The sequence below is a fragment of the Tinamus guttatus genome, unplaced genomic scaffold (genome assembly GCF_059628265.1).
Source record: "Tinamus guttatus ecotype Peru unplaced genomic scaffold, ASM5962826v1 Tinamus_guttatus_pri_ptg000115l, whole genome shotgun sequence".
Classification (NCBI taxonomy): domain Eukaryota; kingdom Metazoa; phylum Chordata; class Aves; order Tinamiformes; family Tinamidae; genus Tinamus; species Tinamus guttatus.
In genome coordinates this window covers 11,939,648-11,952,488 of record NW_028288649.1, presented here as the reverse complement: position 1 = coordinate 11,952,488, position 12,841 = coordinate 11,939,648, and the positions used below count along the sequence as shown (strand labels likewise).

General features: G+C 44.6%; 1 protein-coding gene across 1 annotated transcript in view; it reads left to right on the top strand.

Annotated features, from left to right (window-relative positions):
* Positions 1-8,925, top strand: part of CREB5 (cAMP responsive element binding protein 5) — a 232,631-nt gene extending 223,706 nt beyond the window's left edge. Inside the window, exons 8-11 of the mRNA XM_088521209.1 lie at positions 1,123-1,446; positions 6,030-6,257; positions 7,103-7,211; positions 8,351-8,925. Of these exons, the coding sequence (XP_088377335.1) occupies positions 1,123-1,446; positions 6,030-6,257; positions 7,103-7,211; positions 8,351-8,514 (825 nt within the window). The 3' untranslated portion in view covers positions 8,515-8,925. The remainder of the gene's footprint in view (positions 1-1,122; positions 1,447-6,029; positions 6,258-7,102; positions 7,212-8,350) is intronic.
* Positions 8,926-12,841: the final 3,916 nt, after the last annotated feature.

The following is a 12,841-nucleotide window of genomic DNA, read 5'->3' as shown; positions in this document are numbered from 1 at the left end:
GCCCGGCTAGGTTACTGCCATCTATGTTAAACTGAGCTCAGTTCTGACTTCAAAGGTGAGTACACAGCAGCAGGGGTGGGAGGGATTTAACCTTGCCACTGAGGTTGCTTTGATCTCTTTTTTGAGATGCCTGTCAGTTTGTGCCCCATGCAATACTGTGATAAGAATTTTGCTGGTTTTCTGTAAAGAAACTTCTTAAAATCACTAGTCTAATTTTCTTTAAGGAATATCGAGGCACTGATATGCTTAGAAAAGCATCTTTGCTCTCCTTTCTTTTTTTCAAGTCTTTATACAAGGACTGCATCGACAAAGTTGCTGTATTCCAGTGCAGCTTACAGCTCTGGGATGACCCTGTAATTGTGCTGAAAGGGAACCCTTTTTTACAGACATCTCTGCTACCAAATTAATACACAAGGGCCCTATCCTGCCATTTAAAAACTAGCAGTTCTTCCTCATCATCCTCTTTTGTTGTTTTTCTGGGCAGAGCAGAAGGATCCCATTGATACTAGGGAGAGTTTTGTCCAAGTGGGGACTGCATGACCCAATGCAGTGACAGTCAAAAACATGAGGAGAACAGAGGGGGGAATTAGCATGCAGTAAAAACACAGCAGCACTTGAACTTTCCAGCAAAGTAAAAGGTTTCAGGTTGAGACCACCCTCACTACTTTTATATCTTTCTGGTGAAAAAACAAAAAAAGTTGTTTGCTAATATAGCAGCAAAGTATTTCAGAGCTTTGAAATTAACAAAAACCCATGCCAGTGCAAGGTATTATCACTGGGCCCTTTAAATAATGTTGGTAATAGAAGAGGGAAACTATGCATCAGACTATGTTCCATTTCTATTTTAATCAAACGTTCTTCTCTAAAATTAAAAAAATGCAAGTATGTATAAAATCAGAGCTACTGTCTTGGCCCTATAGAGAAGGACAAGAGCCAGTTGTTTCTCCTCAGAAGCACAGTAGGAAATGTTTAATTGTTGATTTTCAATTCAGACGTTTACATCTACTTTTTTACAGGGAAAAACTCGATCAGAGGAATATGTCCTTCTCCAAATTGAAATAAGATGCTTTGTGTGCTTCATGCATTAATGTTCGATTCTCTCCTTTCCCCTCGGCTCTCCAGAGACTGAAGGCGGCGCTCACGCATCACCCGGCGGCCATGTCCAACGGCAACATGAGCACCATGGGCCACATGATGGAGATGATGAACTCGCGGCAGGAGCAGGCGCCGCACCACCACCTGCACTCGCACCCGCACCAGCACCAGGCGCTGCCTCCCCACCACTCGTACCCGCACCAGCACCAGCACCCGGCGCACCACCCGCACGCGCAGCCGCACCACCAGCAGAGCCACCCGCACCACCACTCCCACTCGCACCTCCACGCGCACCCGCCGCACCACCAGAGCTCGCCGCACGCGCCGCTGCACTCGGGCGCACAGGCACAGGTAGGGCCTCGCGCCGCGCGGCCTCGCGCCGTCTCGCTTTCGTGTGGCACTTCGCACCTGAGTTGTTTGGCCTTGCACGTATGTCTTATTAGAGGCAAGGCCCTCGGGTTATTCTGAAATTACTGCTGCTGGTGGCTGAAAAGTGCAAACTTGATGCAGAAAACAGCAAAGCAGCAACTTGCTTTGTTGCTTAATTTGCTAGACATTTGTAATATCTTACTTAATAAGAAGCTCCAAGGTCTTTCTGTGCTCTGATGTCTGCAGATTGCCACGTATCCATTTATGGAAGGGGCATATTAAGGAGACTGGCATATTATACATGCTGCTTAGTAGGCTTGAACCTAGACTTCTCAGGCCAAGGCTTAAAGTGCTGTACGTGGCTTTAACTTCAGAAACACAGTATTTCCTGAGGCAAAACGAAGTTGCATACATATCCTCAAAGAAAACTTTGGATTTGTGTGTCTATATGTATGCGTCTAAATAGATAGCTCACAGAACTCATATACCTTGCCATGTCCATCAAGACTAGGGGTAATTTTAAGGCAAGACAGACTGTCTTAGAGCAAAAGAGAAAGCTGTGAGACATCCTATTTGCAAATAGGATGGTAGCTCCCAGGTGTGACATGTAAGAGAAGGCCAAGATTAGGTGAGAGTGAAGATAATAGTTGTTTGATATTGTGTCAGGGGAAGAAGATGAAGCCAGTCCATGGAGAGATTTTTCAACCAGGAAGAGCACTTGGAACTGGATTCAGACATTTAATTCAGTGAAGGCAATATCAGATGAAGATCTCAGTTTCTGGACCAGAAACAATGACTTCCTCAATTTGGATGATCCCATAGCATATGGATTTAGGAAAATGTTCCTTGAACAACTTAACTAATGAACAAGGATTTGAGTAGAGTTGTTTTTAAGAGGAAATCTGTGTCTTAAAAGTGATAGGCCTCTATAACCAGTGAGACTGCAGGAGAAAAAAGGGGGAGCAGTGACTACAACATATCAGATGTGGAAAGCAAATTTAAGGAGAACAAGTGCATGGAGCACAGAATGAGGACAAAGAGAAGTGCCAAACATAAGAAGTTCAATCTGTGAAGCATTGTGTTGCTTGCAAATACCTTTCAGGCAAGCTCTTAGAAAACATTAAAGAAAATGAGAGGATTTGGCTGACATCCCAGTGTCCCACAACATTAACTATTTACTAACATCTAGGTTTATTATTGCAGGGGTTGCAAGCACATGGGATTTCCCTAAAGCATTTGCTAATGTAAAATGAATTGTCAGCTTTAGAGAAAGAGTCTAAATAAGAGAGCAGCAGACTCCCCAGTGAGAAGATGCCTAAAGCTTTCATAAGTTTAGTTCAGTTTTTACTTTGAGAATTCAATTATTTTCTCATCTGTTAATGAGTTATTTTCCTTAGAGTTGTTTAAAAACTCCAATAAAAAGACATTATCTCATAACAGAGAAAGCAAAAGCAATCTGATGGCTGTCTTGGAGATGTATGAGAGATAAGGATGAAGCTTGGCAGTCCGAAGACTCCGTGCATGTCATGGGGGAAATCACTTTACCTCCCTGGGGCTTTTAAAACGAGGGTAATAGTTTTGACTCTCCACACCAAGGGATTGGGAGAATAAACACATCAGTGTATGTGAGGCAGTCAGGTATCACAGTAGTGGGCACCACAGTCACAGTTGTGGCACTGCTGTCACCTTTTACAGGTGAGGAGAGAGCACGGCTACAAGAGAAAATAAACCCACCGATTTTAAGGCTAAAGTGTCAGCCAGCGAGTCCAGCGAGTTATTTAGCTACAGCTGCCTTTTTTCTACAGCAGATGTGCTGCTGAAGCCCTCTTTAGTCATGCCAGTTAGGAGAGCCTGAAGTTCCCGTGCAGGCACCCCTAAAGATTTGCAGGCAGACAGCAAGAAATACAGGCCCCAAGACAGGCAGACTGGACGGGCAGCCCCAAAGTTGCATCAGATTTTTTCCGAATCCCTGCATCACACAGTTCTTGGAGCCAGGCCTGCAGGATAACGTGAGCTTTGCAGTGTCACTGGAGGCGATGGGCCTTATCAGGGATCAAGAAGGTCTTCATCTTGACAGTGGGTATAAGTGTCACCAAGAGGCTGGGACTGGTGGGTGACGGGAGATGAGTCTGGGCAGGGTTCCTCGGGTCAGCCGCTTTCCTGGGCAGCAGGGCTGTTGCTGCCTGTGTGCTCCCATGATGCAAAGACGACAGGGATTTCTGAAAAGATGCCCTAATGGGGACAAAAGAAGGGTTTGCTGAGTAATACACACATAGTTTTTACTTTCTAAGGCCAACCCTAGTCCCCATGGTATTGGCCTCTTTGGGGGTCAGGTTGCTTCAGCAGACATTAATTTTATGGTGCATTTTACTAATTATTAACCTCCTTATTCTTCTGAGCCAGATTCCTCAGTTCCAAACCACCTGCCAAGTGACAGCATGATCCACAGTGCTGTGAGCTATGTGCTCCCATGCCATAAGTTTTGTTATTCTACACCACACCCTTCTGCAATGTCAGAATTCATTTCATGCTTTTCAGCTATCATTTTGATACACATGAGCCTAATGAATTATGTTTTGCTAGAATGAATGAATGAATGGGAATTAATTTTGTAGTTAGCGTTGCAAAGAACAGAGAAATGTATTTGGTCAAGGATCAAAGCAGAAATCACTTTTTAATGCATATCTTTCTGAGACAGAAGTTTTACTGGGTTGTAGCTGTGTTGCCTTTACTACAAAAATGATACTAGTATTGCTGTGTTTGTCGCATTATCATTTCTTCATAGCGAGCTTGCCTGAGTGATGGCTTAAGTAGAGTAGAGGTTTGACTGTTGTTTCCTTCTACCAGCTCTCCTACGTTTGTGTTGATTATGGATATGCAATAAGCATCCCATGAAAGAAAATTAACTCTGGTTTTAATAAATGCTCTTTTTTTTTTCCCCCCGTAACAGAGCATGTACTTACAAAGGCAGGGCTGGGAAATCTTGCTCGAGAATGATGCTTAGACGGTTATCAAGATAGAGCCTAACAGATTTCATGGTTCAGTGTTATGTAGTAAGATCAGTAAGTTAATTATTCCCCGTGCCATTATTAGTGATGCAATAGTAGTCTTTATTCTGCCAGACATAGAGGGAAGATTTTCTTGTTGTTCTGCAAATACTCTGTGACTGCCCAAACCCTGACTAGTACATTCTGAAAACAAAATGACTCGCTTTTTATTCAGGAGAAAAGGACCCTATGAGGGGAAGGAAAGAGGGAAAAAAAAAAAAAAGGGAGTTTTTTTTAACATTTTTTTCTGTTCACGCGAGAAACAGTCCCTGACTATAGCACGTAAAGCTGGGAGCAAACTTGGCTCCCTACAAAAGGCCTTATGAGCTGTACACTGTAATTGCATACAGAATTGCCGCTGTGCTAGACTGAAGTCAGCTGGGGGAGGGAGGACACTCCTCCCCGCAGTCTGCGGCGCGACTCGAGACAGAAAAGCCACCTTGCAAGACGATAGTATCGGTTTAATTGAGACGGGCAGATGCGCTAGGCAAACGCACGTTAATTGCCGGGATTGAAATTCAGGGCTCGGCCTGACACAGCGCCGAGTACGTCCACTCCCTGAAGTGAAAAGGAAGCACCTTGGAGGCCTGGGCCTTTGCCAGGGCAGCGGGGTTCCTTCTGAGTCAACGGTTGAGGTTTCCAGATGGTTCCAGCCCGTGTTGGAGCTACAGTTGTGTGAGCAGTGCCCAGCCTGTGGCCTGGGACACAGAAACCCTCAAGACCAGAGGCCCACTGGGACAAGGTGCCTGGAGGAGCCAAGAGCAGGATGTTCTCAGGCTGCTGCCCTGCAGACACAGGCTGTTAGGGCTGTTAGGGAATGCTGTCTCCATGAGGTGCTGAGATACCAGGCCTCCTTCAGAAATGCAAGGCTAGGGTTAAGTATCCTTAAAAATGCTCTTTTGTCAACTCTAAATTCATCAATTTAGATTCAGTAAAATCTTGTGGACACCAGGATCTGTCGACTTTCCGAAGCAGAGTCTTCTTGCCTTTCCTGAGCTTAGCCCATGACTTCCAGGGTCTATAATAACAGTGAGGGCACTGGAGCTCACAGGTCTGGTGGTTGTAAAACCTGAAAATGAGGATGGGGGGAAATATCCTAAAATTTTGGAAGCAATTAATAATAATAATAAAAAAATGGAAAGAAGGAAGGTGTCTACGGTCTCTTCTGCCATGATTAAAAGAGTTGCTGAGAGAAGCTTGACATTTCAGGTTTGAAATAAGGGGCGGCAGAGAAAGTGCCTCGCCAAAATATTTTTAATAGTTGTAAGGGGAAAAATATTTTCCCTGCTAATATCCAGAGCATCACTTCAAAAAATGTCCCCTTTGACCACTGCAGCTCTTTGCCAGCAGGTAATCGAGGTGGCACCTGGTTGCGCCTTTCAACTTGTGCCCTCCTCAGGCATTGCCAGGAGGTCTGCAGCCCGCGCCGTGCCGCGGGGTTTCTCTCCCCGCTCCTGGGACCTGTCCCCGCACGGGCAGCCTCCCTCAACGCTCGCTTTGTGTTTCCTCCGCGCGCAGGTTTCCCCAGCAGCCCAGCAGATGCAGCCCACGCAGACGATACAACCGCCGCAGCCCACCGGGGGCCGCCGGAGGAGAGTGGTGGACGAGGACCCCGACGAGAGGAGGCGGAAATTTCTGGAGAGGAACCGAGCCGCCGCCACGCGCTGCCGGCAGAAGAGGAAGGTCTGGGTGATGTCACTGGAAAAGAAAGCAGAAGAACTCACCCAGACAAACATGCAGCTTCAGGTGCGCGCCCCGGCCGCGTCCCGCGGGGCACAGAGGCGCTCTGTGCTCGCCTCGCAGCGCTGCGTCGGCCCCCCGGCGCCCGCAGCACCATTGCCACACACGGGCAGCATCGCCAGCAAGGCCAGCGAGCCGCGCGGGGCTGCCTTAAAGAAATAATTTAATTTGCTGGACTGACCTGTATTTATTTATTTTTCTTGTCCTTTTTTTTTTTTTTTTTTTTTTGGAAGTTTCTTTAACTTAGCTATAAAAGTCTTCTTCTGACAGGGTCTGTAGCGCCACTCTAATTCAGAGCCAGTTTAGACAAAAGCCTAAATAGGAGTATAAGCTGAATGGCAGAGGGTTTGCCCCCCAAAGAGGAGCAGAGAGATCTAAGTGGTCCATATGTGATAATAAAAACCTAGGCAGCAGGAGCGGTGCCGTTTTTACGCTAGAAACTTGGGCCCAGTCGAGAGGCACCATTTCCCTTACCTGGCGCTGCTCAGCTCTCCAGGCCATACTTTGCCCTCAGGGTTTTGGCATCCAGTGCTCATGCAAAAAGCCGGAGTATTTCCCAAATTAAAGCACTGACTCAAGTCTCTTTGGCAATGGCAGCAAACAGTTGGTTCACATGGCAGTTTATGCCATGAAATACGGAAGCCAAATTGCCTTTATAAGAACAGTTCTAAAATAATGTTGTGGACAAAAGTCAACACAAACCCAGCACAAAAGCACCGAGTAGGTCAGTGCCTTTTACAGTTGTGTTTTAGTAGAGTTGTGTAGAGTAGTTCCTGTGTTCTTAGATGAAACTTTGTGGAACGGAATGTTTTCAGTTTTGTGGCAAACTAAACTTTCTATTTCTTTTCTAGAATGAGGTTTCCATGCTGAAAAATGAGGTAGCACAGCTGAAACAGTTATTGTTAACACATAAAGACTGTCCGATAACAGCTATGCAGAAAGAATCACAAGGATATCTAAGTAAGTAGCTGGTATGTTTGCACTGCCTCCACACTATTCACAAGAACAACAGAGTTTCTAATTCTTCCCTCCAGAACCCCTTGTTGTCCATATTTTCACTTGAACCTGCCTTCTCAAACATCATCCGAGCCGTCCACTCTCCTGCCCTTATTTAACCAGCCCCGCTCAAAAAAAAAAGCCATGGTTTGCCTCAGACAAAATACAGCTAGCCTTCCCCACCCCTCCATTCTGCAAGGAGATGCACGTGGATGGACGCTTGCTCCCATGTGGAGGAACCTGTTGAACTCAGACTCCAAACCTGCAAGAGTGTTCCCGGGTACAGTGCTGCCAGTACATTAAAATAACTCTCGAAAGGAAAGTTAAAAAGGAAAGCATTACAGTTCCCTCCAACGAAAATGGTACTGTGCTCTGACTCGGACGTGGCGCAGGTTTTCAAGGTTTGTTCTTTTTTAACTCTTTTATCTTTCATTTAAAAAAAATCAGATCTAAGGGAGACATTGAATCGATTCTATCTAGTTGATGCATTTTGCAAGTATGGTAATTTAGGGACAGATCCTTTGCTTGGCTCTAGAACAGCTCAGAAGAGCCTCAGGGCTGGGCTAATCTTTGCTAGATTGAGGCATTCTCTTAAAAAAGAGCCCATTTCTACTTCCTCTGCATCACTATGCATCTGGCTCTTTAACAGTACTCAGAGGAAAAATATATAATTGCATTACATGCCTATCAACTGTTGCTTGAATTAAATTTTCTGTGCTGCAGTATACTGCACTGCAATTTAGATTACTGCTGGAGCAAATAAAGCATTAAAGCATCCCCACACTGGTTTCATACACTTTAAGATATTAGACTCTTTTCAGGGTCCCAGCTCCTGAGGTCAGATTAATATCAGAGAAGCTGATTTAAGAAAAAGAAAGGTCTCCATCCCCAAATCAGAAGACAAAAAGTATTTGATAACTCTGCATTTTGAAATCCTAGGGCATCCTCGTACCTCAAATTGTTAGCATGCCTTAGCAGTACCTCCCTCTACCAGTACTCTCACCCAGCTGGGGGTTAGATTTTGCAAGCATAGTAATTCAGATGTCCTTCCACTGAGGGGTAATTTAACGCGTGTTGTCTTTTCCCCCTTGCTGCCTTCCTAGGTCCTGAGAGCAGCCCTCCTACGAGCCCTGTCCCAGCCTGCTCCCAGCAGCAGGTCATCCAGCACAACACCATTACGACTTCATCCTCCGTCAGCGACGTCGTGGGGAGCTCCACTCTCACCCAGCTCGCCAGCCACAGAACAGACATCAACCCAATCCTTTAAGACTGACTGATCAGAAACTGCTGTGGGAGTGTGGTAGCGTATCAAGACGTCCTCCGTGCTAAGGACGTTTGCGACAGTAACTCAAGCCTGGAAGATTCCTCAGTCCTTGAAAGACTCTGGCTTTCATTTTTATAGTTATTAAAATGTCTTTTATACTTAGTTACATAAAAGGGAGTTATGCAATTAATATGCTATCAGCTTGAGAAATGCTTTGGTGCTTTCTCCAGTTTTTTGGTACCATTTACTTGTTTATAAACCTAACTGTTTCTGTACATAGTCATGTTTCCTTCTCACCAGTCTAGCCTGAAGCCTCAGAAATACAGAGCTGTGTTAAACTGCAGCCTGTTTGCTGACATGAGGCATGAAAAGTATTAAACAGAGTCATACGTAGGTAACTAGGATTAATTAGGCTATAAATATAGAGAGAGGGCATCTGCGGACAGCATAATAAAAAATGAGTTAGCGTTGTGCTATCACCAGAACCCCATCTTGTATTCAGAGCCTCTTGCCAAGTGGTCATACAGTATGTGGTGATCAGAACAAACCCCCAGACAATGTGCTCTTTTGTCTAGCTTTCCTCCTTGGGCTCTCTGTCCTCCCTGTCCTTTTTATCCTTCAGTCATTGTTCCATGATCCTTTTCCCTTTCCAAACCCTCTACCCTTTTCTTCTCCAAGCTTCTTTCTGCCTTTTTTTTTTTATTCCAAGACTTTCCCACTTCTCTTTTTTACCGCCTTCCTAAGAATAGTGATGAAGAAGCAAAGACTTCAAGCCCACCTAAAAACTGTTGGCACGACTGCAGCTTTCACTAGCTCTTCACCCACAGCTGGCCTCACTTTGAAGCATTTGTGTTTTAAAAAATAGAAATGCTTCTGATTTAGTGTTTTTAATAAACAGTGAACGGCGAAAGCAGTGTAGTCACAGGTGAAGCACGATTGAGAGCCAGCTGTGTTGATGCTAGCAGCCATGTAGGCTTGTGAGGTGAATGTCTGTGGCACGCTACAGGCATAGCAAATAACACCTGAGAATTGCAGCCAGTTTTTTTTGCACTGCCAGTCATTGACATAGAAAATCCATGTAGTATATAATAATTCAGAAAAAAAATCTGTTCCTTAACCTCGTTATTTTGTTTTATCATGAGATGCTCATCTAACAACCTCAGATTTCATGGGCTGTAAATGAAAAGCAAATCAGCATCACCCTTCTGAGCAGTTGGGAGAATGCCGTTTTTAATGAGCAGGGGCAGACGTGTTCTTTGCAAGTGTTGCTTTAAACACACACCGCCTGGATCGGTCGCTGGTGGGCCCCAGTGGAGCTTCCCTGGCCTCAAGGGCACAGGTGGGGGCTGTCTCCCTGTGGCACTGCACAAGGAGGAAGGACGGAGCAGCTCCGGGTGCTGTGGGAAGGGCCGGTTCCACTGCGCGCTCGGAGCCACACTCAGTCCTACAAAGAGGGTCTCTCAAAGGGTCTGGCGCCGCAGTTCAGGTTTTTGTGTGGACTCTTTGCCAGTCCCTCAGCCCTACGGATTCGCATCCCCGAGCAGCACCAGTGAGCGATGGGAAAATCAGATGAGGATGATGCCAGTTAATTATGTCACCTTCCAGCGTAGTGAGACCTGATTTTGCTCTGGGCCCGTCCCGCTGGTTCCCATGGGAGCAGGATGAGGCTCTGAGCTGGTGCTGACCGCTCAAACATTCTGAACTGCATTTTTAATAACAAAAGCTAATTAATGTTATTCCTGGGAAATACTCTGGTCCTGAGCATACTTTGTTCTGAAGCGAAGTTCTTGTTCTCAAAGGCTGTTTCTTTGGCGTGAGAGGAGCAGTGGCTTTAAAAGGGTGACTCCTCTCAGTGCAGGGAGGGAGAGTTAAACAAAGGCAGCGTGAGGCGCTGTAATGAGCGGCCCCTTTGGAAGGAAAGGCAAAATGCTGAGGATCATTCATCTCTGAATTAGTTCTTATCTTGGTAACTAACTTTTTATCCATATTTTTTAACAGTTGTCTTTCCGTTTATGCAAGTACACTCTAAAGAAAGATTTTTAATGTATAGTGTAAATCTTGACTTGATTATATAGTCTAAGAACCAAAAAAAAAAATTATGAAAAAATACAAATGTAAAGGATTTTCTATTATATTTTAGACAAACATATACTTTTAAAATGTTTTAAATACTGAATCTATAAATTTTTTTAACCTCCAGTTGTAATAGCTAAATGGTTTTGCTTCATCATGGTTCCCAAGGGAACTTTTTTCAAAAATGCAGTTGAGCAAAATGTTCTGGCTAAGTATCCACTATGAAAAAACAAAAAAGCATTTCCCATGTGTCTGAATTTCATCATTCATCATGAAAAGTAAAATGCCATCTTAGGGTTAATTTAAAAAACTTTCCCTCTATATGGGTAGCACTTAAATGCATTTAAAAATAAAAAAGTTGTTGGTAATGTTAGATTACCCAGTTGAGCTACACTGCACTAGAATTAAGGTTTAGCTTCATTTTTATTCAGTCTCCTCAATTAAAATATTTAGCTGTTAAACTGAAAGCCTCTACATTAAAAAGAAAAAAAAAAGAAAAAAAAATACAAAAACCTTGCCTAAGTTTTGTTAAATTCAGCAACTTGACAGTTTGACTGATGTGTATTATATATAGCTCAATTATTTCTTTTTTTAATGCTAACTAGGCAAGCCAACCACACATGTTGGCCTAAATGTGTAATTACAAGGAAACGTCTCCTCTCTGTACTATTGGCCTTTAGGTATAATCATTGCTAGTGATGTGGAAATAAGTAAAGGATGAAAAGCTACTTGCTCTTGCTTCTTGTAACTCTGTCGCAGGTTCACAGGCCAGGACAACACGCAGCATATTTATACTAGCCATATCGGTAAAAGGACCAACCATGCCAGGCACCTTATATTATCCATCAGATCCCCTTCCATGCTGAAGTACGCTCGGGTTTTGGAGGACTGGCCTTGTGGCCTTTGCTGACGTTGCCGGAGCCTCCGTGCCCTGGCGGGCAGCGGAGTGAGGGCCACGGGAAGAGCCCGGCGCCTGGGCCGCTCCGCCACGGCGTCGCTGGAAGGGCCCCCGTGCGAGCACGTCGCGGGAGATGCACTTGCCATGCCCTCGCCTTCCAGGAGAAGTCCCGCTTTTCCACAGCTGCTCCTGGAGACTGATACACCCTCCTCCTGCCCTGCAAGCTGGGCCTGTCGTGGCGCTGCACCCGTCTCCAGGCCGGCGGGCACTCTGTGGGCGCTTCCCTGCTCCACCTTCCGCAGCGCCACGGAGGAGCCCCAGGTGCTTCTGTGCACAGCGCCGCTCGCCGCGCGACATCGAACGCACGTCGGGAAGTCTCCGCCACGGATAACTGCGACACTTGGATGGCAAAGAACCTACGCGGTGATGCGCTCCTCTCTTCCCCAGCCTCCTTCGCCAAGCCATGTTCCCAGCGCTGCCTGTGGGAGACAGGCGGTCTGTGTGCTGTCACGGGGTGTCTTGTAAGGACCACGATGGTGATTTATGGAGAATTTCATGCTGTTTTGGGTTAATTCCTGCTACAAAACTAAACATATGCTGCCTGTGTTCTGAATAGTGGAAAGTCAATGGTTCAGTGCCTCAGTATGTGTGGATTTAGTGCGTTAACCGACTCTGTGATGTCTAACAAGCCAGCTATAACTGTTGTTAAATGCCCAACTTTTGAGGATTCATATTTTTTTAAGCAACAATATCTAGTGGTTAAAACTAGCCTTTTAGTTTAGGCAAAATGCGCTTTTTAGCAGCTAATACCTTTTTTTTTAAAAAAAGCGTATAGAGTGAATTTATGAAAATTCATGAGGACCAAAGCAATTTTAAAACAGGAATCTATTAATTTAGTATTCACATAGAATTTTATAAAGTATTTATTAATAAATGTTATTTTAACACATTCCATTTGAACAGTATTCTTGTACAGAATCTGTTTGTTTGTTTTCTAAGTTACAATATTAGTTTTGCAATAAACTACTCTAGGTGTGTGTGCATCTTAAATCTTTCAGGGTCTCGAGCAGAAGCCATCCATCTAAGATGGAAAAGTTTGCTGAGGTCAGTTGTACAGAAATTCCTAGAATTAAATGTTTTCCTTAAAGCAGCATCTGCTTTTTTTTTTTTTTTTAGTTTTTTAGTTTTTTTATTTGGTAGCAACAAAACAAATTATGAACCTTCAGCTGTTTCCTTTCTATTGCAAAATGTGCTCTCTCGTTTTAGAAAGCACAGTCAACACATAACTGGAAAGTCTGTCTTTTATTTTCTCTCTCTTTTTTTTTTTTCTGAGACTGATTATATACATCACCATGGAAG